The sequence below is a fragment of the Phyllobates terribilis genome, unplaced genomic scaffold (assembly GCF_046119375.1).
Source record: "Phyllobates terribilis strain yellow unplaced genomic scaffold, ASM4611937v1 Scaffold_2__4_contigs__length_985480577, whole genome shotgun sequence".
Lineage (NCBI taxonomy): Eukaryota > Metazoa > Chordata > Amphibia > Anura > Dendrobatidae > Phyllobates > Phyllobates terribilis.
Window position 1 is genome coordinate 618051583 of NW_027362762.1, and position 24356 is coordinate 618075938.

General features: G+C 49.4%; 1 protein-coding gene across 2 annotated transcripts in view; it reads right to left on the reverse strand.

Moving 5' to 3' along the window:
• The window catches only part of LOC141252892 (opticin-like), a 224209-nt gene that overhangs the window by 96027 nt on the left and 103826 nt on the right, over nt 1-24356 (reverse strand). Inside the window, exon 1 of one of the 2 annotated variants that reach the window (XM_073670651.1) lies at nt 420-1162. The exons of the other annotated variant lie outside the window; for it this stretch is intronic. Coding sequence (XP_073526752.1) covers nt 420-437 — 18 coding nt within the window. The 5' untranslated portion in view covers nt 438-1162. Of the gene's footprint in view, nt 1-419; nt 1163-24356 lie in introns of those variants that run through there. 2 annotated transcript variants of the gene reach the window in all.

Below are 24356 nucleotides of genomic sequence, written 5' to 3' on the forward strand. Positions count from 1 at the left end.
TCAGTAATGGTTTCTTCATTGGCCTTTGCCCATAAAGTTCTGCTTGGTTTATTGTGTAGCGTCTGGTACTTGTTGAAACTATGACTGTTCCAGGTTGGCCTTCAGGTCTTTGGATGTTTGACTTGGTGTTTTTTCCACCATTTGCACCAACCTTTGAAGACATCTCTTGTCAATGTTCCTCTCCCCCCCCCCCTTCAGAGAGGTTCTTGACGATTCCATGCTTGGCAAACTTCTTAATATTTTATTGGATTGCACCCATCTGGTGATTTTCCGGGAATTGGACAAAATAAATCAAGATAATGTCATTATGAATGTATTCCTTCCTAAATATTTTTAACTAACAAATAAAGCTTGTTTTATGAAGGGAGTTAATGATTAGTAGTACATTAAAATGGGGCTCCAGAGAGACTGTAACATACCTGGCGGCATCCTTGCATAGTGGTCCATCTCCCACTGTGCAAGAGCGCGCACTTGATCTCCAGTCCAGGGTGTCTCTCTGGCTTCCCTCCATGCTGTCTGTTTGCTTCTGTGTCTGCTGCTTATGGGCGGCGCCCGATCACTTCCTGCTTTTTGTACCTGCTGCAGGCACACCCTTTGTGCGTCCTCAGCCTATTGCTGTCTGTCACCTGGTATTTAAACCAGCTGCCCCATTAACCCATGCCTGAGCATCTTGCCCTGTCAGTTGGCTTTTGTCTCTGACATGCCAGGTCCTGTCTATGTTACCTGTCTTGCAGTATCTGTTCCCATGTCTGTACTGTGTCCTATCTGTGTACCTTAACCTGCAGTCTGTACTCGTTCCTTGCCTGTTCGTTCTGCCTTCCTGGAGGCTGTATTTCCAGGCCAGTCTGAACACGCTCCTTGCCTGTTCGTCCCGCCTCTCTGGGGGCCGTATTCCCAGACCCGCTCCTGTATCCCGCTGCAGTGTCGGTCTCCTCCGTACACTCAGTTCCAGTCTGAACTCTCTCCTATCTTTTACCTGTTTTTTCTCTATGTCCGTTCCTTTCCTTTTTCTGCAGAGTCTGAACTCGTACCTACTCCTGCTCGTTGTCACTGTACTTCCGTTTGTGAGTTTGTGGTCCACTCGCTACTTCTCTGCAAGTACCCTGTGGGTATCTGGTTCTGCCTTTCCCTTCTAGTCTGTTCCGTGTGAACAGAGCCCTGTTCCTCCGCGTCTGCGGTTTTCGCTTTGCTCTGCTCTGTCCACCGCATCTGCGGTTTTCGCTTTGCTCAGCTCTGTCCGCCGCGTCTGCGGTTTTCGCTTTGCTCAGCTCTGTCCGTTGCGTCTGCGGTTTTCGCCTTGCTCAGCTCTGTCCGCCGCGTCTGCGGTTTTCGCTTTGCTCAGCTCTGTCCGCCACGTCTGCGGTTTTCGCTTTGCTCAGCTCTGTCCACCGCGTTTGCGGTTTTCGCTTTGCTCAGCTCTGTCCACCGCGTCTGCGGTTTTCGCTTTGCTCAGCTCTGTCCACCGCGTCTGCGGTTTTTGCTTTGCTTAGCTCTGTCCACCGCGTCTGCGGTTTTCGCTTTGCTCAGCTCTGTCCACCGCGTCTGCGGTTTTCGCTTTGCTCAGCTCTGTCCACCGCGTCTGCGGTTTTCGCTTTGCTCAGCTCTGTCCACCGCGTCTGCGGTTTTCGCTTTGCTCAGCTCTGTCCACCGCGTCTGCGGTTTTCGCTTTGCTCAGCTCTGTCCACCGCGTCTGCGGTTTTCGCTTTGCTCAGCTCTGTCCACCGCGTCTGCGGTTTTCGCTTTGCTCAGCTCTGTCCACCGCGTCTGCGGTTTTCGCTTTGCTCAGCTCTGTCCACCGCGTCTGCGGTTTTCGCTTTGCTCAGCTCTGTCCACCGCGTCTGCGGTTTTCGCTTTGCTCAGCTCTGTCTACCGCGTCTGCGGTTTCGAATTTGTCTCCCAGTCTGTACTGGACCCTACCCAGCTTGTGCTCTAGTCTGCCTGTTCCTGTATTCCCCGGTGTGGGTCAACAGCCGTGTCCGGAGTCTGACCTGGAGTAGACCCTGGTTCCTCTGCTCGGTTCCTCCCTGGTGCACTGGCGTCGTATGCCGTCGTGCGACCTTGGTCGGATCGGGCAGATACTTAGTTACGCCCCTCCAGGCACTCTCCGGTTCATGGCACAGTGGAATCACTACATAAATACGCACACGCCAGTCAGTCCGGGCGTGTGCATAACAGCATGCTCAGGCCATGGTTCCCGTTGAGCCCCACGGCCTTCGCTCTCTGAGAAGTTTTCCAGCGAATACATGCATTAAAATAAATAAATACATTTTTTTTTTCCTTAGCTGAGTTCCAGGCAATTACGCACCCGTCCAGATGGATCTATCAGCTCTCGTTCCTGCGGATCCGCCACGTTACTATGGGGATCCAAGACAGTGTCGTGCATTTGTGGAGCAATGCATGCTACACTTTAAGGCCTACCCTCTCTATTTTCCTTCCGATTGGGCTAAAGTGGCCTTTATGATTGACTACCTAGCGGGTGATGCCTTGAAATGGGTCACCCCCCTATGGGAAGCATGGGATCCTGTCGTCCTTGACCTGCAGGCCTTCCTGGTGGCCTTTTGTATGGTCTTCGAGGACCCTAACCCTGAAGCCCCTGCTGAAGCTTCACTTCCCAATATCCCAGAGCAGCCCCGACGGGTAATGTGTGTGGGTAGCGCAATAGTCCTCCAGCCCAATGAGACTACTGCCCACCCAGAATCCTCACAGGGTGACTACGCTTTCCGGAATACTTCTCCCAAACTCAAGAGGCAGTCTAGACGTAGAGGCAAGCCGTCACGCCAGGGTCTGTCCTCCCTGAGACCTCCTGACCCCAACCTTGAAGTCCCTACTGAAGCTTCATCTCCCTGTATCCCGGAGAAGCCCCAACGGGTAATGTGCGTGGGTAGTGCACCAGTTCTCCTGCCCGAAGAGACTTCTGCCCATCCAGACTCCACACAGGAGAACTTCCTGCACCCGGCATCAGATGCTTCACCCACTTTAACCGGTGTGCATGTCCAAGGATGCTCCAAAGCTGTGGTTACCTCAGAGTCTGTGCACCTCTACTACCTGGCGGAGGACCCCCTGTTGCCTCCTGAATCCTCCGGGATACCACTCGATGACAAATGGAGAGAGACTTCTCTACACCCGGTACTCGATACTTTGTCCGCTTCGTCCTGTGAGCCTGACAATGGGTACCCCAAAGTGGTAGTTACCTCCGAGTCTCTACACCCCTCCGACCAGGCGGAGGACCTCCAGTTGTCTCCAGAACCCTTCGGGGTGCTACCTGGTAGCGAAAGGACAGAGACTCTCCTATACTCTGTACCTGATACCTCGCTCGCTTCGTCCAGTGAGTCCAACCTAGTGTACTCCGAAGCAGAGGTTACTCCCGAGTCTCTACACCCCTCCGACCAGGCGGAGGACCTTCAGTTGTCTCCAGAACCCTTCGGGGTGCCACCTGGTGGTGAATGGATAGAGACTTTCCTATATCCTGGATCTGATACCTTGCTTGCTTCGTCCAGTGAGTCCGACCTAGTGTACTCTGAAGCAGAGGTTACCCCTGAGTCTCTACACCCCTCCGATCAGGCGGAGGATCTCCAGTTGTCTCCTGAACCCTTCCGGGTGCTACCTGGTAGCGAATGGACAGAGACTTTCCTATACTCGGTACCTGATATCTCGGCTGCTTCATCCATTGAGTCCAACCTAGTGTACTCTGAAGCAGAGGTTACCCATGAGTCTCTTCACCCCTCCGACCTGGCGGAGGACCTCCAGTTGTCTCCTGAGCCCTTCGGGGTGCTACCTGGTAGCGAAAGGACAGAGACTCTCCTATACTCTGTACCTGATACCTTGCTCGCTTCGTCCAGTGAGTCCAACCTAGTGTACTCCGAAGCAGAGGTTACTCCCGAGTCTCTACATCCCTCCGACCAGGCGGAGGACCTCCAGTTGTCTCTAGAACCCTTCGGGGTGCCACCTGGTGGTGAATGGACAGAGACTTTCCTATATCCTGGATCTGATACCTCGCTTGCTTCGTCCAGTGAGTCCGACCTAGTGTACTCTGAAGCAGAGGTTACCCCCGAGTCTCTGCACTCCTTCAACCCGGCGGAGGACTTCCAGTTGTCTCCTGAACCCTCTGGGGTGCTACCTGATAATAAGTGGAGAGAGACTTCCCTGTGTGCTGTTCCTGGTACTCCACCTGTTTCGTCTGTTGCTGAGGATGGCTGGATAGGAGGTAGCATCCTAGCTACCCAGATGGGACCAGTTTCTCCAGTGGACAGTGGAAGTGATCTCCTTGAAGTAAAGGATTGGCCCTCGAATTCCCTGTGGAACATTCTGGCAGGCCTGAAGAAGAGGGGGCGTAAGGGGGGGGGTACTGTAACATACCTGGCGGCATCCTTGCATAGTGGTCCATCTCCCACTGTGCAAGAGCGCGCACTTGATCTCCAGTCCAGGGTGTCTCTCTGGCTTCCCTCCATGCTGTCTGTTTGCTTCTGTGTCTGCTGCTTATGGGCGGCGCCCGATCACCTCCTGCTTTTTGTACCTGCTGCAGGCACACCCTTTGTGCGTCCTCAGCCTATTGCTGTCTGTCACCTGGTATTTAAACCAGCTGCCCCATTAACCCATGCCTGAGCATCTTGCCCTGTCAGTTGGCTTTTGTCTCTGACATGCCAGGTCCTGTCTATGTTACCTGTCTTGCAGTATCTGTTCCCATGTCTGTACTGTGTCCTATCTGTGTACCTTAACCTACAGTCTGTACTCGTTCCTTGCCTGTTCGTTCTGCCTTCCTGGAGGCTGTATTTCCAGGCCAGTCTGAACACGCTCCTTGCCTGTTCGTCCCGCCTCTCTGGGGGCCGTATTCCCAGACCCGCTCCTGTATCCCGCTGCAGTGTCGGTCTCCTCCGTACACTCAGTTCCAGTCTGAACTCTCTCCTATCTTTTACCTGTTTTTTCTCTATGTCCGTTCCTTTCCTTTTTCTGAACTCGTACCTACTCCTGCTCGTTGTCACTGTACTTCCGTTTGTGAGTTTGTGGTCCACTCGCTACTTCTCTGCAAGTACCCTGTGGGTATCTGGTTCTGCCTTTCCCTTCTAGTCTGTTCCGTGTGAACAGAGCCCTGTTCCTCCGCGTCTGCGGTTTTCGCTTTGCTCTGCTCTGTCCACCGCGTCTGCGGTTTTCGCTTTGCTCAGCTCTGTCCACCGCGTCTGCGGTTTTCGCTTTGCTCAGCTCTGTCCACCGCGTCTGCGGTTTTCGCTTTGCTCAGCTCTGTCCACCGCGTCTGCGGTTTTCGCTTTGCTCAGCTCTGTCCACCGCGTCTGCGGTTTTCGCTTTGCTCAGCTCTGTCCACCGCGTCTGCGGTTTTCGCTTTGCTCAGCTCTGTCCACCGCGTCTGCGGTTTTCGCTTTGCTCAGCTCTGTCCACCGCGTCTGCGGTTTTCGCTTTGCTCAGCTCTGTCCACCGCGTCTGCGGTTTTCGCTTTGCTCAGCTCTGTCCACCGCGTCTGCGGTTTTCGCTTTGCTCAGCTCTGTCCACCGCGTCTGCGGTTTTCGCTTTGCTCAGCTCTGTCCACCGCGTCTGCGGTTTTCGCTTTGCTCAGCTCTGTCTACCGCGTCTGCGGTTTCGAATTTGTCTCCCAGTCTGTACTGGACCCTACCCAGCTTGTACTCTAGTCTGCCTGTTCCTGTATTCCCCGGTGTGGGTCAACAGCCGTGTCCGGAGTCTGACCTGGAGTAGACCCTGGTTCCTCTGCTCGGTTCCTCCCTGGTGCACTGGCGTCGTATGCCGTCGTGCGACCTTGGTCGGATCGGGCAGATACTTAGTTACGCCCCTCCAGGCACTCTCCGGTTCATGGCACAGTGGAATCACATACATAAACACGCACACGCCAGTCAGTCCGGGCGTGTGCATAACAGAGACCACTTGCAGGGACAATTAATTCAGGTAAGGACAAATCTCCTTACAAGTGTCTTATGCTTAACTTACATCTCTTAGAACAATCCCTAGGATAGTGTATCTATATTATGGTAAGGTTGATATTGCTATTCAAAATAAACTGCAATGTAACCGCTGCTGTTTATGGCAGTCTTCAGTCTTTCAATGGATAAAAAGGCATATGCTAAATGGTTATCAGGGACGCTTTAGGGAATTTCAATTTTAGATGGCCACCCTGCTGTATTACAAAGTGACCCCCACAAGTAATAACACTATATTTGGAAAGGCTATTCTGAAATATTCACCGGCTTGCCATTTCATAGGAAGCCAGGAGAAAAGTATAACAATTTTTGTTCACATTACTTTTAATTAGTTGCTTATAGCGCTGGTTAAATTTAGCTTCAAATATAAAACCCTGACAGGGAATTAAAATAAAAGTCAATGCCAAGGCGTGGTGAGAACATTGTATGTAGCCTCCTCCCAGCATAATTGACCTTGGGCTTTTGCTCAGTATCAGCTCCCTATAGCCTCCATTTTCTATATAGTGGTGTTTTATCTTATCAGGTTATCTTTTATGGCTGCTCAGTGCAATTCATATTTCAAAACACGACCTCTCCCTAATCCACGGGTTTGTCCCAGATCTCTCCCTACAGTGTAGCTGTTTCACACTCTCATATTGCACAATGTAAACTTTCCGGCTAATTTACTCTTAGAATTGCTACCAGCACTATGGAAACAACAACTAATGGACAGAGTTACAGGGTTCAAAGGATTTTTTTTAAATATAAATAGTGACATGTAAACTGTAAAAAAAAAGAAAAAACACCAAGAGAATCTTTAGATGTGTTTTTCATAAACGCTTGATTTAAATTGTAGCTCATTTCCTTCTGACTTATTCCCTGTCTTTGGTTCGATGCTTTTACAAGATCCACTTTCAAAACCTTAGCACTGATACATGAAGGAAATTTTAGATCAATACGTGATCATATATTTTGCTTGATCTGAGTTAAAGTCTAGAGTAAACTTATACATGCTGTACTTTGATCAGAATACATATACAGTAAAGATTATTTTGGTAGTTAGTAGTAATGTATCCAGAAGTAATCAGTGTCCTGACCCTTGCTAATGTTTGTTGGCTTATCTGTTAACTACTATGGCCCCTATTCATCAAGAATTAGTCTTGATGAGGGGCCAGGGTGGAGCTCGAGGCTTCTGATTTATTTAGAGATGCATAGATCTTAATGAGACAAGTGAGGCGCGAATTGGCATGCATCTCTGTGTGCGCCCACTTTGTCAGAGCTGGGTGACAATGGTTTGAAAATGCCAAAATTCGCAAAATTTTAGTGCAGCCTAAAGTTGCACCAAAATTTGGCAACTTTTTAAAGCTGTTTACGCCAGAATTTTGACATCAAAGCTTTGATAAATTGGGCTCTATATGCATATATATTGTTCACAGCTGCTGTTCTTGGTCCCCTTTAGAGTACCTGTAATACAATATAATTTGAATTTTTTGATTTTACAGAAGTGGTGTTGTAGACATAAATAGTGTAGCTGTCTAGAATAGATCAAATTGGATTTTTTAAATATATTTACAACTTGTCCATTATATATTATATTTCTGCTGCACTGATGGATGCATAAATTACTTAATACAAATGTAGTTTCATGAGATGCTCATTTCACTGTATGTGTGTATATGTGGGTTGATGGGGTGTCCAGATAGAGGTATTTCCTCTGGTGGAGGGCTTGCCGTGTCCTTTTAGGATAGTTCGCCCATCTTTGGTCCTCATCTGGTACTCAACTCTCACCTGTACCTCCAAGTAACTGCTATCATGTGTCAATGGGTACACCCTGGTACACCGCCTTGGCAGGCGGGCCAAACCAGGTGAGGGTAGCCGTTGATTTTGAGGACCATGATGATTTTAAGGGTTTGCCTACCTGTGCATGTGAAGGCTGGATTCGGCGGACTGTGCGGAAAAAAACATCTAAAATTCATTGGACAGAAAAACAATTTCCAGCAAAGCGTGGTGGAGCACTTTGAGGGCGAAGTGAGGCACATATAGGACACTGCTGACCATCCATTGCATCCTAACCTATCTCCAGATATCTCAACTAGCTCTTTCCACTGGGACTCGATTAGCACGGATGAGAGAGTGAGGCTGATGATCTGCCCAACTCTTCCTCACTTTAATTCAAGCCAAGCGCAAGTCATGACTTCAATTACGCGCTTCAAAGCCCTGTGGCGATGGGGGAGCGACAAAGCAGCAGGAGTAAAATCATTGGAAGCTGTAGTCACGAATCTGCACACTGAGGGCCCAGGGCATTCCCCACTGGACCGAAGCAGCAGTGGAGTTCGGCAGCCCCCTGGATGTATGAGCAGCCCTATTTAGGATCTCTCTGCTCACCTCCATTGAGGAAGGGGCTATAAAAGGTGCCTCAAACATAGTCTGCTTCACCTTGACCTGGCCAGCCTAACGCAGCTGGCGGGTATTCCTCACAGTGGTCGATACACAAAAAAGAAAATGATGGTACTCAACCTTGCCACATGGAATGTGAGACCTCTGCTAGACAATATCAAGGCAGACAGACCAGCAAGAAGAACAGCACTGGTTGCTAAGGAGCTATCTACAACGTGGACATAGCAGCTCTCAGCAAAACACGCTTAGCAGTTAAGGGCAAACTGGCCGAGCGTAGTGGTAGATACACGCTTTTCTGGAGTGGTCGAGGCAGCATCTTGTTCGAAAACTTACACAGCTTCCGGAGGACATCAACGATCGCTTGATGACACTTCAGCTCCCACTTACAAACAAGAAGCGTGCCACACTGATTAGTGCCTATGCTCCCACAATGACCAATCCAAGTGACATTAAGGATAACTTCTATGATGAACTTGACAAGCTTATTTCAGGAATCCAACAGTTAGAAAAGCTAATTATATTCGGAGACGTTAATGCCAGAGTGGGAACAGTCTATCAAAACTGGGAAGGAGTCATTGGGAGACATGGCATTGGCAAGTGTAATAGCACTCCTCAAGGCGTGTGCCACACATGACGTTGTCATCACCAACACTCTGTTCCCTCTACCCACTCGTAAGAAGACATTGTGGATGCACCCACACTCGAGGCACTGGCATCTCACTGACTACATTATTGCCAGGAAGAGGGATAGGATGGACTTTAGAGTAACGAGAGCCATGTGTGGTGCTGACTGCCGGACAGACCACTGCCTCATTGTATCTAAGTGCAGGCTTCTCATTCGGCTGGTAAGGAGACCACAAGGGCAAAAAACTACAAAGAGGCTGAATGTCTCCAAGCTGCAAAACAGAAATTTTGCCAAGGAATCTGCCAATGACCTTGATGGCAGACTGTCAAACACGCTGCAGTCAGACGAGACCAGTGTTGAAGAGAAGTGGACGATTCTAAAAGATGCTATTTAAAATATTGCCCTGGAGCATCTTGGACCAGCAGTCGAAGTTACCAAGATTGATTTGATGAAAATGACGATTAAATAAAGGCACTCCTAGAAGAAAAACATCAGCAGCACAAAGCGCATCAAAATGACCACACATCGCTTTCCAATAAGGATGCCTTTATCAGCATAAAAACTAAGGTACAGGTGAAGCAACGCAAGATTCAGGACAGCTGGTTCAGCAAGAAGGCTGATGAAATCCAGGGCTATGTAGACAGCCATGACCTCAAGCGCTTCTATAATGTACTACAGGCTGTATATGGACCCCAATCGTCCAACTCCTCATCTATCCTCAACGTGGATGGAACCAAGCTGCAGACAGAAAAGAAACATATTATGGAACGGTGGGCTGAGCATTTTAACAGTGTCCTTAATCGCCCAGCCATTATGAACGACAAGGCCATTGTTCGCCTGCCACAGGTAGAAACCAACAGGGACCTCAATGTTCTTCCCAGTGAAGATGAAGGCAGTAAAACCGCTCTCCTGTGACAAAGTGCCAGGAAACAAACTATGTTATACCTGCCAAGTTATAAAAAGCAGGAGGTCCTGTCCTGATACAAATGATGACTAAGCTATTCCAGTCCATGTGGAAAAAGGAACAGGTTCCGCAACAGCTGAAAGTTGCCAGCATAATTCACATCTACATGAAAAAAGGCAACCGCCAACCTTGTGACAACCATCGAGGCATCTCCCTTCTGTCCACTGCTGGGAAGATTCTGGCTCGACTCTTGTTCAACCGTCGTCTCTACCACCTTGAGCCAAATCTACAACCCGAAAGCCAATGCGGCTTCCGTGCTGAACGTGGGACGGCAGATATGATCTTTACTGTGTATCAACTCCAGTAAAAATGCCAGGAGCAACGTAGCAACCTTTTCATAACCTTTGTCAACTTGACCAAGGCTTTCGACACAGTTAGCAGAGACGGCCTGTGGAAAATCACGGCAAAGTTTGGCTGTCCGAGCAAGTTCATCACAATCGTCCGGCAGCTCCGTGATGGTATGATGGTGAAGGTCCTAAATGATGGAGACAAATCGGAGGCCTTCCCAGTTATAAACGGCATAAAATAAGGCTGCATAATCACCTGTCGCGCCCCCGGGAGCCTTACTGTTTGGGGACAGTATATATATATCACGGTGGCTGGCCCAGGGCGGACAGTGCACAAAAGGGGTAGCGATTACTAACAAAGTTCAGAGAAATTTGTGATGCCATCTGTGGTGTCTGGTGAAGGTCACCAGCGCTGCAGCAGTCCTCTGAGGCGGGTGACAAGGCAGCTAAAGATGGTACAGGTCCCCACTGGTGGAGTGGGCCTCAGGGCAGTCTAAATAGATAGATGGTGGGTGCTCTGGGCATTGTGCAGGTAGAGAACGCAGCAGGAGTAACGGACAGAGACAGGGGGTTTTGCTTCGTTACCTTTACTGGTACAGCTGGTAGATACGGTCCAGGGTACTCTAGGTGAAGGGCGCACTTTTGGTCTTCTCCCCAGGGAGTGGGTATAAGGCCTCCTGATCCGTATCTGCCTCTGTGTAAGCTCCTGGCCAACCTGCAACTGTGCCTAGCTTATGTGTCTTGCTTTTTCAGCTCCACCTATTGCTCTGAAGTAGGACCTCCGGTTGGTAACCACTTTCCCTGGACGTCGGGGCCTTCGTGGTTCCTGGTACTGTATGTGTCTAGCTTCAGGTTTGCCAGGGACTTGTAGTCCTCCTGGGATTCCGGTTATCCCTACTGGGTGTAATGGGTCCCTGTAGGCTCGGACCCGGTGTCCGGTATATATACTGGGGTGAGCCTGGTATGCTCCTCTGCCCCCCTTTTGTCACTTTTTCCTTCCTCTCACCTTCAGCCACGCTCGAGGCCCTCACTAGGCTTCAGGGCTGCTGGAGGCCTAGCTTGCCTCACACAGCAGCCTAACTGCTGCTCTCACTCTGACTGAACTGAAACTAAGACTAAACTGAAACTGACTAACTGCCTGGCTCCACCTTCCCTTTATATATCCCTATCAGGGCTCCCTCTGCTGGTATGAGGTGGAAGGTGGAGGTGTTTGCATGTAGTGAGGGCCTCTTGTGGAGAAATCCGTCCGTGCACCCTTCTGGGTTCTGTGGCACCATGCACAGCAGGGCGCCACATCACCCTGACCCTGTTTAGTATGCTATTTTCTGCCATGATGAGAGATGCCTTTAGCAACTGCGAAGATGGAATCCATGTCAGATAAAGGACTGACTGCAAGCTATTCAACCCCAGACACCTGAAGACTGTTACAAAGGTGCATGATACGGTCATCCATGACTTCTTGTTTGCTGATGACTGTGCACTCAATGCCAGCACAGAGCAGCAGATGCAGTGTGATATGGACCATTTTTCACAAGCTTGCAATAATGTCGGTCTCATCATCAATACTAAAAAGACCGAAGTTATGTACCAACCTGCTCCAGGAAAACCATACCAGCTGCCATGCATTACGGTGAAAGAGAACAAACTCAAAGCAGTTGACAACTTTGCCAACCTGGGAAGCACACTCTCCCTCTTAGTGAACAAAGATGCTGAGGTCAACCACAGAATTGTCAAAGCCAGCATCGCCTTCGGGAGACTGTCCAAGAACATTTGAGAACAAAGGGGACTCAGCCTTACCACTAAACTGAAGGTTTACCCCACGGTGGTCCTTACCACACTTCTTTATGCCAAAGTGACCTGGAATGTCTACAGCCGGCATGCTAAACAGCTCAATCACTTTCACCTGAGCTGTCTCCACAGACTTCTCCATATCAGGTGGCAAGACATTGTCCCTGACAGGGCAATCCCCGAACAATCTGGGCTCTGCAGTGTTTACACTCTGCTGCTGAAAGCCCAAGCCAGGTAGGCTGGACATGTGGTCAGGATGTCAGACAGCCAATTGCCTAAACAACTGCTGTACGGAGAACTCTGTCAGGGAAAGAGAGCAGTCAGGGGGCAGAAGAAACATTATAAGGACTGCCTTAAAGCATCTCTCAAAAACCTTGACGTTAACATCAATGAATGGGAGAAGCTTGCCCTGGACCGCTCAGCTTGGCGAGGCAGGATCAACTCAGAAGCATGTGCAGCTGAAGATATAAGAATCTCTGAGGCAAAAACAAAGCGAGCTGTGCACAAGGCACAAGCGGCATCCACTGTGCCGATCACATCTAGCTATTTATGTCACATATGTGGGCGAACCTTCAGGGCCAGGATTGGCCTCATCAGTCACCTCTGGACTCACAACCACTAATCCTCTTCTAAACCCTGAAGTCATGGTCATCTTCGACTATGAAGGACAAACAGCATATGTGTATCTTCAATTATATATACAGTACAGACCAAAAGTTTGGACACACCTTCTCATTTAAAGATTTTTCTGTATTTTCATGACTAGGAAAATTGAACATTCACACTGAAGGCATCAAAACTATGAATTAACTCATGTGGAATTATATACTTAACAAAAAAGTGTGAAACAACGTAAAATATGTCTTATATTCTAGGTTCTTCAAAGTAGCCACCTTTTGCTTTGATGACTGCTTTGCACACTCTTTTCATTCTCTTGATGAGCTTCAAGAGGTAGTCACCGGAAATGGTCTTTCAACAAGCTTGAAGGAGTTCCCAGAGATGCTTAGCACTTGTTGGACCTTTTGCCTTCACTCTGCGGTCCAGCTTACCCCGAACCATCTCGATTGGGCTCAGGTCTGGTGACTGTGGAGGCTAGGTCATCTTGCATAGCACCCCATCACTCTCCTACTTGGTCAAATAGCCCTTACACAGCCTGGAGGTGTGTTTGGGGTCATTGTCCTGTTGAAAAATAAATGATGGTCCAACTAAACGCAAACCGGATGGAATAGCATGCCGCTGCAAGATGCTGTAGTAGCCATGCTGGTTCAGTATGCCTTCAATTTTGAATAAATCCCCAACAGTGTCACCAGCAAAGCACCCCCACACCATCACACGTCCTCCTCCATGCTTCATGGTGGGAACCAGGCATGTAGAGTCCATCCGTTCACCTTTTCTGCGTCACACAAAGACACGGTGGTTGGAACCAAAGATCTCAAATTTGGACTCATCAGACCAAAGCACAGATTTACACTGGTCTAATGTCCATTCCTTGTGTTCTTTAGCCCAAACAAGTCTCTTCTGCTTGTTGCCTGTCCTTAGCAGTGGTTTCCTAGAAGCTATTTTACCATGAAGGCCTGCTGCACAAAGTCTCCTCTTAACAGTTGTTGAAGAGATGTGTCTGCTGCTAGAACTCTGTGTGGCATTGACCTGGTCTCTAATCTGAGCTGCTGTTAACCTGTGATTTCTGAGGCTGGTGACTCGGATAAACTTATCTTCAGAAGGAGAGGTGACTCATGGTCTTGGTTTCCTGGGGTGGTCCTCATGTGAGCCAGTTTCTTTGTAGCGCTTAATGGTTTTTGCAACTGCACTTGGGGACACTTTCAAAGTTTGCCCAATTTTTCGGACTGACTGACCTTCATTTCTTAAAGTAATGATGGCCACTCGTTTTTCTTTACTTAGCTACTTTTTTCTTGCCATAATACAAATTCTAACAGTCTATTCAGTAGGACTATCAGCTGTGTAACCACAAGACTTCTGCAAAACACAACTGATGGTCCCAACCCCATTTATAAGGCAAGAAATGGCACTTATTAAACCTGACAGGGCACATCTGTGAAGTGAAGACCATTTCCGGTGACTACCTCTTGAAGCTCATCAAGAGAATGCCAAGAGTGTGCAAAGCAGTCATCAAAGCAAAAGGTGGCTACTTTGAAGAACCTAGAATATAAGACTACAGTAGTGTTGAGCCACCCCCGTAGTGTTCGAGTTCGGTTTGGTTCGTCGAACACCCGTGTGTTCGCCGAACTGTTCGTCGAACTGTTCGTCGAACACCTTCGAACACCATTAAAACCAATGGCAGGCAAACAAAAACACATAGAAACACATAGAAAACACCTTCAAAGGTGTCCAAAAGCTGACAAACTGCTCAGAAGACATAACTAACACATGGAAAAGTGACAAGTACATATAGTCATGCGAAAAGAAAAGAGGTGGAGGAGTAAAAGGAGGGGGAGACACAGATATAGGCATGTCATGCCCTTTTAAAATCCAAAAAGTGAGAAGCCGACACGACCAGTCCGTTCCTGCCCGTGCCACCTCCGTGTCGCCGGGTTTGTGCCAGAGCCGCGGTGGACCCTGACGGCCAGCCTCCCTCTCCCAATACTGGTGCCTGTCCGCTGGTGGGGCGAGGGAGCCCCCCTGTGGTGGAGGCAGCTCTAAGCTTTTTAATTTAAATTGTCTCTCTAATTTGAATGAATACACTTTAAATCCTTTTACAAGGATCTATTGGAGGGCAAGTCTCATTCCAGCAGCCGCGTAATTCCAGCTCCAGTAGCGTCCACTAAAGCTGCTGCAGTTAAAAAGCTTTTATAAGGATCGAGCTCGGCTGTCCACCGCAAGGCATCCTACCGCCAGTCCCAGCCCCTATGCCTTGGGGTGCCTCCTGATGCTCTTCACTGAGAATCCCGTGGTCCCGAAGCATTCCCTTTGAAAAAATTAAGTGTCCAAACTACAGGTGGTGTGGCTTGCTTAACAGCCGGGATAATCCGCTGACTAGCAGACACTGCTACTAGGCACAAAGTATTTCCTGGGCTAGATGCAGTTAAAAATTTGTAATTAGATACTCTCGTTGGATGCTGAGAAAGCATTCCATAGAGTCTCCTGGCACGCCATATATTATTCTCTTAAAAAGCTTGGGGTAGGGGTCTAGGGGACCCTTTTATAGCGAAAATCACGGCCCTGTATCGCAATACGTCACCTAGGCTGAAGATAAATGGAACTGTAGCACCCTGAGGGCTCGGTTGCTGCAGAGGTATTGCACCTCACCCAGAGGTGTGATATCTCACTCTCAGGTAAGGATGGAGTGTGGATCAGGACCCGACACCTGCATGCATTACACCACATTGCCGTGGGGCAGGGCGACCAATATGCCCCTGAGATGGGCACGACAGTCCCTGTCCCTGTCTGGAGTAGGGGGAGGGAACACTGAGGAAGGGGAACCCTGTAGTGCAAGAGCAGGGAGGAAGCAGTTCCTGGGTGCATTGAGAAGGGAGTATAAAAGGTGGGCACCATCTTAGTTCAGTGCAGAGAAGTCTGAGCAGAAGTGACAGGGAGCAGGGGCTCTGCATGAGCTCTGCTCCGGAGGCGGGCCTAGTAACAGAGGCCCAGGCCTGGAAGAGGGAGAAGGAAGGAAGAGGAGCGGAGAAGGCTCCAGGAACGAGGAACGAAGGGATCCCAGGGGTGCGGACGGGCGAGTCGCCATCGCACGCCCGAATCCACCTGCGTGGAGGGGTCAGGCCAAAGGGGGAGACCGGTCCCCGAAACTAGTGGAGGCGGGAAACGACCCTCAGCTAGAAACCGGAGGATGTGACATTTTATGTGGCGCAGCCCCTCGCTACACCCACTAGGAAGGCACCACATAGGGTCAGGGAAACTGGCGCCAAGTTTACCAAGAGGAGGCCCGAGGCAGCCGGACAGAAGGGTTGATAAGAAAGGCCAGACAAAGGACACACAAAGGGGGTCCTGTGAAGCGCTCCAAAGTTATCTGGGAGTTGTCTGAGCCCCTCACCTGGTGAGCACAGTGCGACGTGAGCAGCCGTTACCTGCAGAAGTGGTCTGGATAATAAGAACTGTGAGTAAAGGCCCTGGACTGCAACACTGACTCCGTGTCATTACTGCTGCTGCCCTGCACCATCACCCCCATCCTCCGCATACACTGCCCTGAGGCTATACTCCTCCCGTGGGGAGTTATGCTACGCTCTGCTGCACCCACAACACCAGCCTCAGCAGTCTGCCCTGCAGCGGCGGTTCACTCTGACCGCAATCCACGGGTGGCGTAGTCGGACGTTTAAACATCAAAACCACATAAATAGTTCCGCCACTGGTTTGACCGCCCTGAGCCACGGAACCGGGTCGCTGCCACGGAGACTACAACCACCAGCATCCACCAAAAAGGGTCTGGCTCCGGGTGTCCCTAGGCCCAGGGGGCGCGTCAGAACATTTTCATCACCTTTCATAATCACCAATGGGACAAGGCAGGGATGTTCTCTGTCCCCTCTCTTATACATCCTAGTGACGGAGCACCTGCTCTCATCAATTCGCCATAACCCCAATATTAGGTGGATTGAGGTGGGAGGCACCGAGTACAAGTGCTCTCTATTTGCTGATGATGTCCTAGTATATATCACTCAATCACATATATCCATCCCTGCTGTTATGGCTGAAGTAGATCACTTTGTTACATGGTCAAATTTTAAAATAAATGCAGCGAAGTCTGAGGCCCTCGATGTCTCCCTCCCGAAATCCATACAGGATTTCATCCAGTCCAACTTTCCCTTTGCCTGGCCCTCACAGGGTATCAAATACTTAGGAATTCCTATTCATAGAGACCTCTCCCGTCTATGTTATCTTAATTTTGGGCCCTTTATTGAACAACTCCATACAGACCACGGTTGGCAAGTTAGAACTGTAAGATTCACTACGTGAACCACTGGTGTTTTGTGGAAAAGCACATGTACACTGTGTTCCAAATTATTTTGCAAAAAGTGTTTAGGAGTGATAAGGGAAGAATTTGTTTGTTTGTCAGTTAAACTCATTGATGGTGATGTGTGTCAGGGCTCTTTATATCACTCTAAGCAATTGCAGACACCTGTGCTAATTAGTTTGGCAGGTGTGTCCAATGAAAGGCAAGACTACTTAAGAAGGCTGTCCCACATTATTAAGCAGCCTACATTTTCTGCCAAAATGGGAAAGAAAAAGGATGTGTCGGCTGCTGAGAAGCAACAAATTGTGGAGTGTTTAGGTCAAGGCATGACTACAATCAACATTGTGCGATGATCAGGATGAAGTGTCTTGGCAATCAAGAAGTATGTAGCTGATTCACAGTACACACGTGTGTGTGCTGATAAGGGCAAATTGAGGACTCTTTCCTACAGGCAATTACGTCAGGTTAAAAGAGCAGCGGCAAAAAAGCCTTGTCATAGCAGCAGACAAGTTTTTGAAGCTGCTGGTGCCTCCAACGTCCCCCGAACAACAAGATGCAGGGTCCTTCAGAGGTTTGCAGCTGTGTGTATGCCATCCTGTCGACCTCCTCTATCCACTGCACACAAGCAGAAACGGCTCCAGTGGGCCAAACAATACATGAAGACTGATTTCAAAACTGTTTTGGACACCCCACGCAAACACGGCTACAGCGCCAACAAGGAGGAGGTGGAGTAATCTTTTGGGCTGGAATCATGGGGAGAGAGATTGTCGGCCCCTTTAGGATCCCTGAAGGGGTAAAGATGAACTCCATAATGTATGTGGAGCTTCTCAAACAGCACTTCCTGCCACGGTTCAAGAAGAAGAACCGTGTATTCCACAGCAAGATCATTTTCATGCATGATAATGCACCATCTCATGCTGCACATAACACATCTGCATCTCTGGCTGATATGGGCATAAAAGGGGCCAAACTTATGGTGTGACCCCCATGCTCCCCTGACCTCTACCCCATTCAGAACCTCTGGAGCATCATCAAAAGGAGTGTCTATGATGGCGGGAGGCAGTTCACATCTAAGCAACAGCTCTGGGAGGGTATTCTGTCCTCATGCAAAACAATTGAAGCAGAAACCATCCAAAACCTGACAAATTCAATGAACGAGAGCGTTCAGAAGCTCCTTTCGAACAAGGGGTCCTATGTGCAAATGTAACATCACCTAGAATAAAGTTTTAAGTTGAAAACTGTTTGATTTCAGTTTCTAATAACCTGCTAATGCTTATAATTTCAAAAATGACCATTTTTTTGGTCTTTATTAAAATGAAAAGGTTGATCGAAGAGTGTGGGGGATCTAAGAGTGTGGCAACCCAGTAGTCAGGAATACTTCGAATTCTGACAATCTGAGGGTCATTTTGCAGGTAGTGCAGCAAGAAGGCACTTATGTGTCTTGCGCATCTCGGAGTCCCAAAATTATTTTCCGGGCTAGATGCAGCTAAAAATTATTATTCATTTTAAATCTGGTGGAGCTTAGTATAGATGGCCTAATAGAATCAGTACTGCACACTGCTACAAAGCCCAAATTATTTTCCAGCCAAGATACAGATAAACATGATTAGTAATTTTAAATCTGGTGGAGCTTAGTATAGATGGCCTAATAGAATCAGTGCTGCACACTGCTACAAAGCCCAAATTATTTTCCAGCCAAGATACAGCTAAACATGATTAGTAATTTTAAATCTGGTGGAGCTTAGTATAGATGGCCTAATAGAATCAGTACTGCACACTGCTACAAAGCCCAAATTATTTTCCAGCCAAGATACAGATAAACATGATTAGTAATTTTAAATGCACACTGCTACAAAGCCCAAATTATTTTCCAGCCAAGATACAGATAAACATGATTAGCAATTTGAAAGCTTAAAACGGTTGGTGAGGTGATTTTAACCAATCATCAAGCTTTTACTCTCCCCAGGATGACACAGGGGTAGAAAAGTCGTTTCGGATCCATGATTTGTTCATCTTTATGAACGTGAGTCTGTCTACATTATCAGTGGAGAGCCGCGTGCGCGTGTCTGTCAGCACACCACCAGCAGCGCTGAATACATGTTCAGACAGAACGCTGGCTGCTGGGCATGACAAGATCTCCAAGGCGTAAGTGGCTAGCTCCGGCCATTTATCCAGATTGGAAGCCCAAAAAGAGCAAGGGTCCAGTGACACAGTCATGGCTTCAATGTTTACTTGGAGATACTCCTGTACCATCGTCTCTAGGCATTGACTATGTGTCAGACTTCTTGTCTCCTGTGGCCTTGCAAAGGATGGGCTAAAAAAGTGGTGAAATGATTCCGCAAAATTGATGTTACCAGCAGATACTGTGGTTCTGTTACGGTTTGAGTGCTGAACACTTGACGGTCCCACGGTTGGCAAGTTGAAACTGTGAGATTCACTACGTGCACCACTGGTGTTTTGTGGAAAAGCACATGTAAGATTCTGCAACAGTCTCTGCTGATACTCCTGCATGCGTGCATCCCTTTCTATGGCAGGAATAATTTCTGCAAATTTACTTTTGTACCGGGGATCTAACAGTGTGGCAACCCAGTAGTCAGGATTATTTCTAATTCTCACAATTCGAGGGGCATGTTGCAGGTAGTGCAGCAAGAAGGCACTTATGTGTGTTGCGCATCCAGGAGCACCAAGTCCCTGTTGTGTTGGTGGCGAGGTAACAATCATGCTTCCTTCCTCTGTCCTCTCCCCCCAACCTCGCACAACAGAAATGTGATCAAGGTCTCCCTCATCTGATGAGTCTTCCATCAGTTCGTCCTCCACTTCTTCCTGGGCTCCTGCACCTTCCTCACTAGTTTGGCTGCTACCATGCGCCCTGGTAAAACCAACTCCCCCACCCTCACATGCCTGCCGCCTTTGTGCTGCCGACCGTCTGGACCTTGCAGATGTTAGCCCTTCCGCATACAACTCCTTCTCCTCTACTTCCTCCACCTCCTCTTGTGCCACCACCTGACTCCGAATTCTGTTTAACATGTGCTCCAGCATGTAAATCACCGGAATAGTCATGCTGATAATGGCATCGTCAGCACTAAACATCTTCGTCGCCATTTCAAAACTGTGCAGAAGGGTGCATAGGAACCTGATCTGAGACCACTCCTCCAGCGTGATTTGCCCCACCTCTGGATCTCGTTGGCCCAGGCTATACGTCAGAACGTATTGCACCAGGGCTTGTCGGTGCTGCCACAGTCGCTGCAACATGAGCAGAGTTGAATTCCACCGGGTAGGCACATCGCATTTTAGCCGGTGAAGTGGCAGGCCCAACGACTTTTGTAGAGATGTAAGTCGCTGAGCTGCGGGATGCGAACGGCGGAAGTGAGCACACAGCGACCGTGCCCTCCGCAGAAGGCCATCTAGTCCGGGATAGTGGGCTAAAAATTGCTGGACTACCAGGTTCAACACGTGAGCCATACAAGGTACGTGTGTGAGATTGCCCCGGCGAAGGGCCGCACCCAGGTTTGCAGCATTGTCGCACACGGCCTTCCCTGGTTTCAGGTCCAGTGGAGAAAGCCATTTATGAAATTGGTTCTCCAGAGCTGACCACAACTCCTCAGCTGTGTGACTCACATTTCCCAGACATTTCAAAGTAAAAACCGCCTGATGACGTTGAGCCCTACTGCCAGCATAGTAAGGAGGTGTGCAGGATCCCTTCTGCGCAGTTAGAAAGCTTGTGGCATGACCAGACAGGCTTTGGGTGCAGGTGGAGGACCGAGAGGAGGTTGAGGAGGCAGAAGCAGTGGAGGAACTTTGAGATAAAGAGGATTGACGCACAACTCGTGGGGACGGCAAGACTTGGACAGCAGCCCCTTGTCCTTCTGTCACCATAGTTACCCAGTGCCCAGTCAGCGACATGTAATGCCCCTGTCCATGCCTACTCGTCCAAGTGTCTGTGGTGAAATGCACCCTGTCACACACAGAGTTTCTCAAAGAAGTGGTGATGTTGTGTGCGACATGCTGGTGGAGCGCAGGCACACCTTTCTTTGAGAAGTAGTGCCGACTGGGCATCTGGTACTGGGGTACTGCGACGGACATAAGGTCTCGAAAATCCTCTGTGTCTACCAGGTGGACAGGCAGCATTTCTGTAGCCAAGAGCTTGCAGATGGTGAAATTCAACCTCTTAGCTTTCTCATGGCTAGGAGGAAATGGTCTTTTACTTGTCCACATCTGAGGGACCGAGGGCTGGCTATTGTGCTTAGACGGGGTTGATAAGGGTGTCCCCGGCAAACTGCCGGTCTGTGAGGAAGATGCAGGTGGACATGTTAGGTTGCCTTGATCCAAAGGTGGTGCTATCGATGTCGGACAGTGTTCAACACCAGCTGGTGTTACCACCTCCAAAGAAAATGATGACCTGCCAATCACGCTGGCTGTTGCGGGTAAAGAGGTGGCAGGTCTGCGTCCCAAAACAGGTGTGACTGCTGTCCCCCCAGTCACAGAGGATGAAGAGGCCGCGGATGCACAAGATGTGGCAGACGGTGGTTGGCCCGGCCGGCTAGGCCGCATTGTAGCACACTGAGCTTCCCACTGCAACTTATGCTTCATGTCCATGTGCCTGTTCATGCATGAAGTACTCAAACTATGTATTTTTTGGCCTCTACTTAGCTTTTGCTGACAAATGTTACAGATGACACGAGTTGGGTCATCTTTATCGATCTGAAAAAATGCCCATGCTATGTAAGGCTTAGCACCCATGCGACCTGAAGAGCCTCCACGACTTGTGGTGAGAGGCAGAGTTGTGTTTGAGGATGCAGTTGTTGACGTGCTTCCAGTACTACGTCTCTGTCCAGGAAGGCGCAACCTGACCTCGTCGTCACTAGCATTCTCCTCCACCTCCTCTGCTGACCTCATCTCTTGGCTGACTGTGGGTTGACAGTAAGTGGGATCTCCAACCTCATCATCATCACCCTGTGTGTTATCACACCCGTCGTCCTCAGAGCCAACCTGTTCCTGCCCTGACAAAAAACTAAAGTTGTCGCTCCAATCAGGTATTTGAGTCTCATCATCATCTTCCTCATTGTCTCCACCAACAGGAGTTACAGTTTGGGAATGAGGGTCTACATTATTGTCAGAACCTTCTGCGTCTGGTCCTGGATACGACTCATAAAGATTCTGGGCATCAGTGCAGATCATTTCCTCGTCTGGATTCACAGAAGCGCTGAAGCCGACCTCTGATTCCCAGGCTATAGTATGAGTAAACAGCTCTGCAGACTCAACCATCTGTTCTACCTCATACTCAGACGGGCAGCTGGAGATTTGGGAGCTGTGAGGAAGCAAGTGCGATTGGGGTGACACCTCTGAGGACTGGAGTATTTGTGATTAGTGTTGAGCCACCCCCGTAGTGTTCGAGTTCGGTTCGTCGAACACCCGTGTGTTCGCCGAACTGTTCGTCGAACTGTTCGTCGAACACCTTCGAACACCGTTAAAACCAATGGCAGGCAAACAAAAACACATAGAAACACATAGAAAACACCTTCAAAGGTGTCCAAAAGCTGACAAACTGCTCAGAAGACACAACTAACACATGGAAAAGTGACAAGTACATATAGTCATGAGAAAAGAAAAGAGGTGGAGGAGTAAAAGGAGGGGGAGACACAGATAGAGGCATGTCATGCCCTTCTAAAATCCAAAAAGTGAGAAGCCGACACGTTCAGTCCGCTCCTGCCCGTGCCACCTCCGTGTCGCCGGGTTTGTGCCAGAGCCGCGGTGAACCCTGACGGCCAGCCCCCCTCTCCCAATACTGGTGCCTGTCCGCTGGTGGGTCGAGCGAGCCCCCCTGTGGTGGAGGCAGCTCTAAGCTTTTTAATTTAAATTGTCTCTCTAATTTGAATGAATACACTTTAAATCCATTTACAAGGATCTATTGGAGGGCAAGTCTCATGCCAGCAGCCGCGTAATTCCAGCTCCAGTAGCGTCCACTAAAGCTGCTGCAGTTAAAAAGCTTTTATAAGGATCGAGCTCGGCTGTCCACCGCAAGGCATCCTACTGCCAGTCCCAGCCCCTATGCCTTGGGGTGCCTCCTGATGCTCTTCACTGAGTATCCCGTGGTCCCGAAGCATTTCCTTTGAAAAAATTAAGTGTCCAAACTACAGGTGGTGTAGCTTGCTTAACAGCCGGGATAATCCGCTGACTAGCAGACACTGCTACTAGGCACAAAGTATTTCCTGGGCTAGATGCAGTTAAAAATTTGTAATTAGATACTCTCGTTGGATGCTGAGAAAGCATTCCATAGAGTCTCCTGGCACGCCATATATGATTCTCTTAAAAAGCTTGGGGTAGGGGTCTAGGGGACCCTTTCATAGCCAAAATCACGGCCCTGTATCGCAATACGTCACCTAGGCTGAAGATAAATGGAACTGTAGCACCCTGAGGGCTCGGTTGCTACAGAGGTATTGCACCTCACCCAGAGGTGTGATATCTCACTCTCAGGTAAGGATGGAGTGTGGATCAGGACCCGACACCTGCATGCATTACACCACATTGCCGTGGGGCAGGGCGACCAATATGCCCCTGAGATGGGCACGACAGTCCCTGTCCCTGGCTGGAGTGGGGGGAGGGAACACTGAGGAAGAGGAACCCTGTAGTGCAGGAGCAGGGAGGAAGCAGTTCCTGGGTGCATTGAGAAGGGAGTATAAAAGGTGGGCACCATCTTAGTTCAGTGCAGAGAAGTCTGAGCAGAAGTGGCAGGGAGCAGGGGCTCTGCATGAGATCTGCTCCGGAGGCGGGCCTAGTAACAGAGGCCCAGGCCTGGAAGAGGGAGAAGGAAGGAAGAGGAGCAGAGAAGGCTCAAGGAACGAGGAACGAAGGGATCCCAGGGGTGCGGACGAGCGAGTCGCCACCGCACGCCCGAATCCACCTGCATGGAGGGGTCAGGCCAAAGGGGGAGACCGGTCCCCGAAACTAGTGGAGGCAGGAAACGACCCTCAGCTAGAAACCGGAGGCTGTGACATTTTATGTGGCGCAGCCCCTCGCTACACCCGCTAGGAGGGCAGCACATAGGATCAGGGAAACTGGCGCCAAGTTTACCAAGAGGAGGCCCGAGGCAGCCGGACAGAAGGGTTGGTAAGAAAGGCCAGACAAAGGACACACAAAGGGGGTCCTGTGAAGTGCTCCAAAGTTATCTGGGAGTTGTCTGAGCCCCTCACCTGGTGAACACAGTACGACGTGGGCAGCCGTTACCTGCAGACGTGGTCTGGATAATAAGAACTGTGAGTAAAGGCCCTGGACTGCATCACTGACTCCGTGTCATTACTGCTGCTACCCTGAGGCTATACTCCTCCCGTGGGGAGTTATGCTACGCTCTGCTGCACCCACAACACCAGCCTCAGCGGTCTGCCCTGCAGTGGCGGTTCACTCTGACCGCAATCCACGGGTGGCGTAGTCGGACATTTAAACATCAAAACCACAT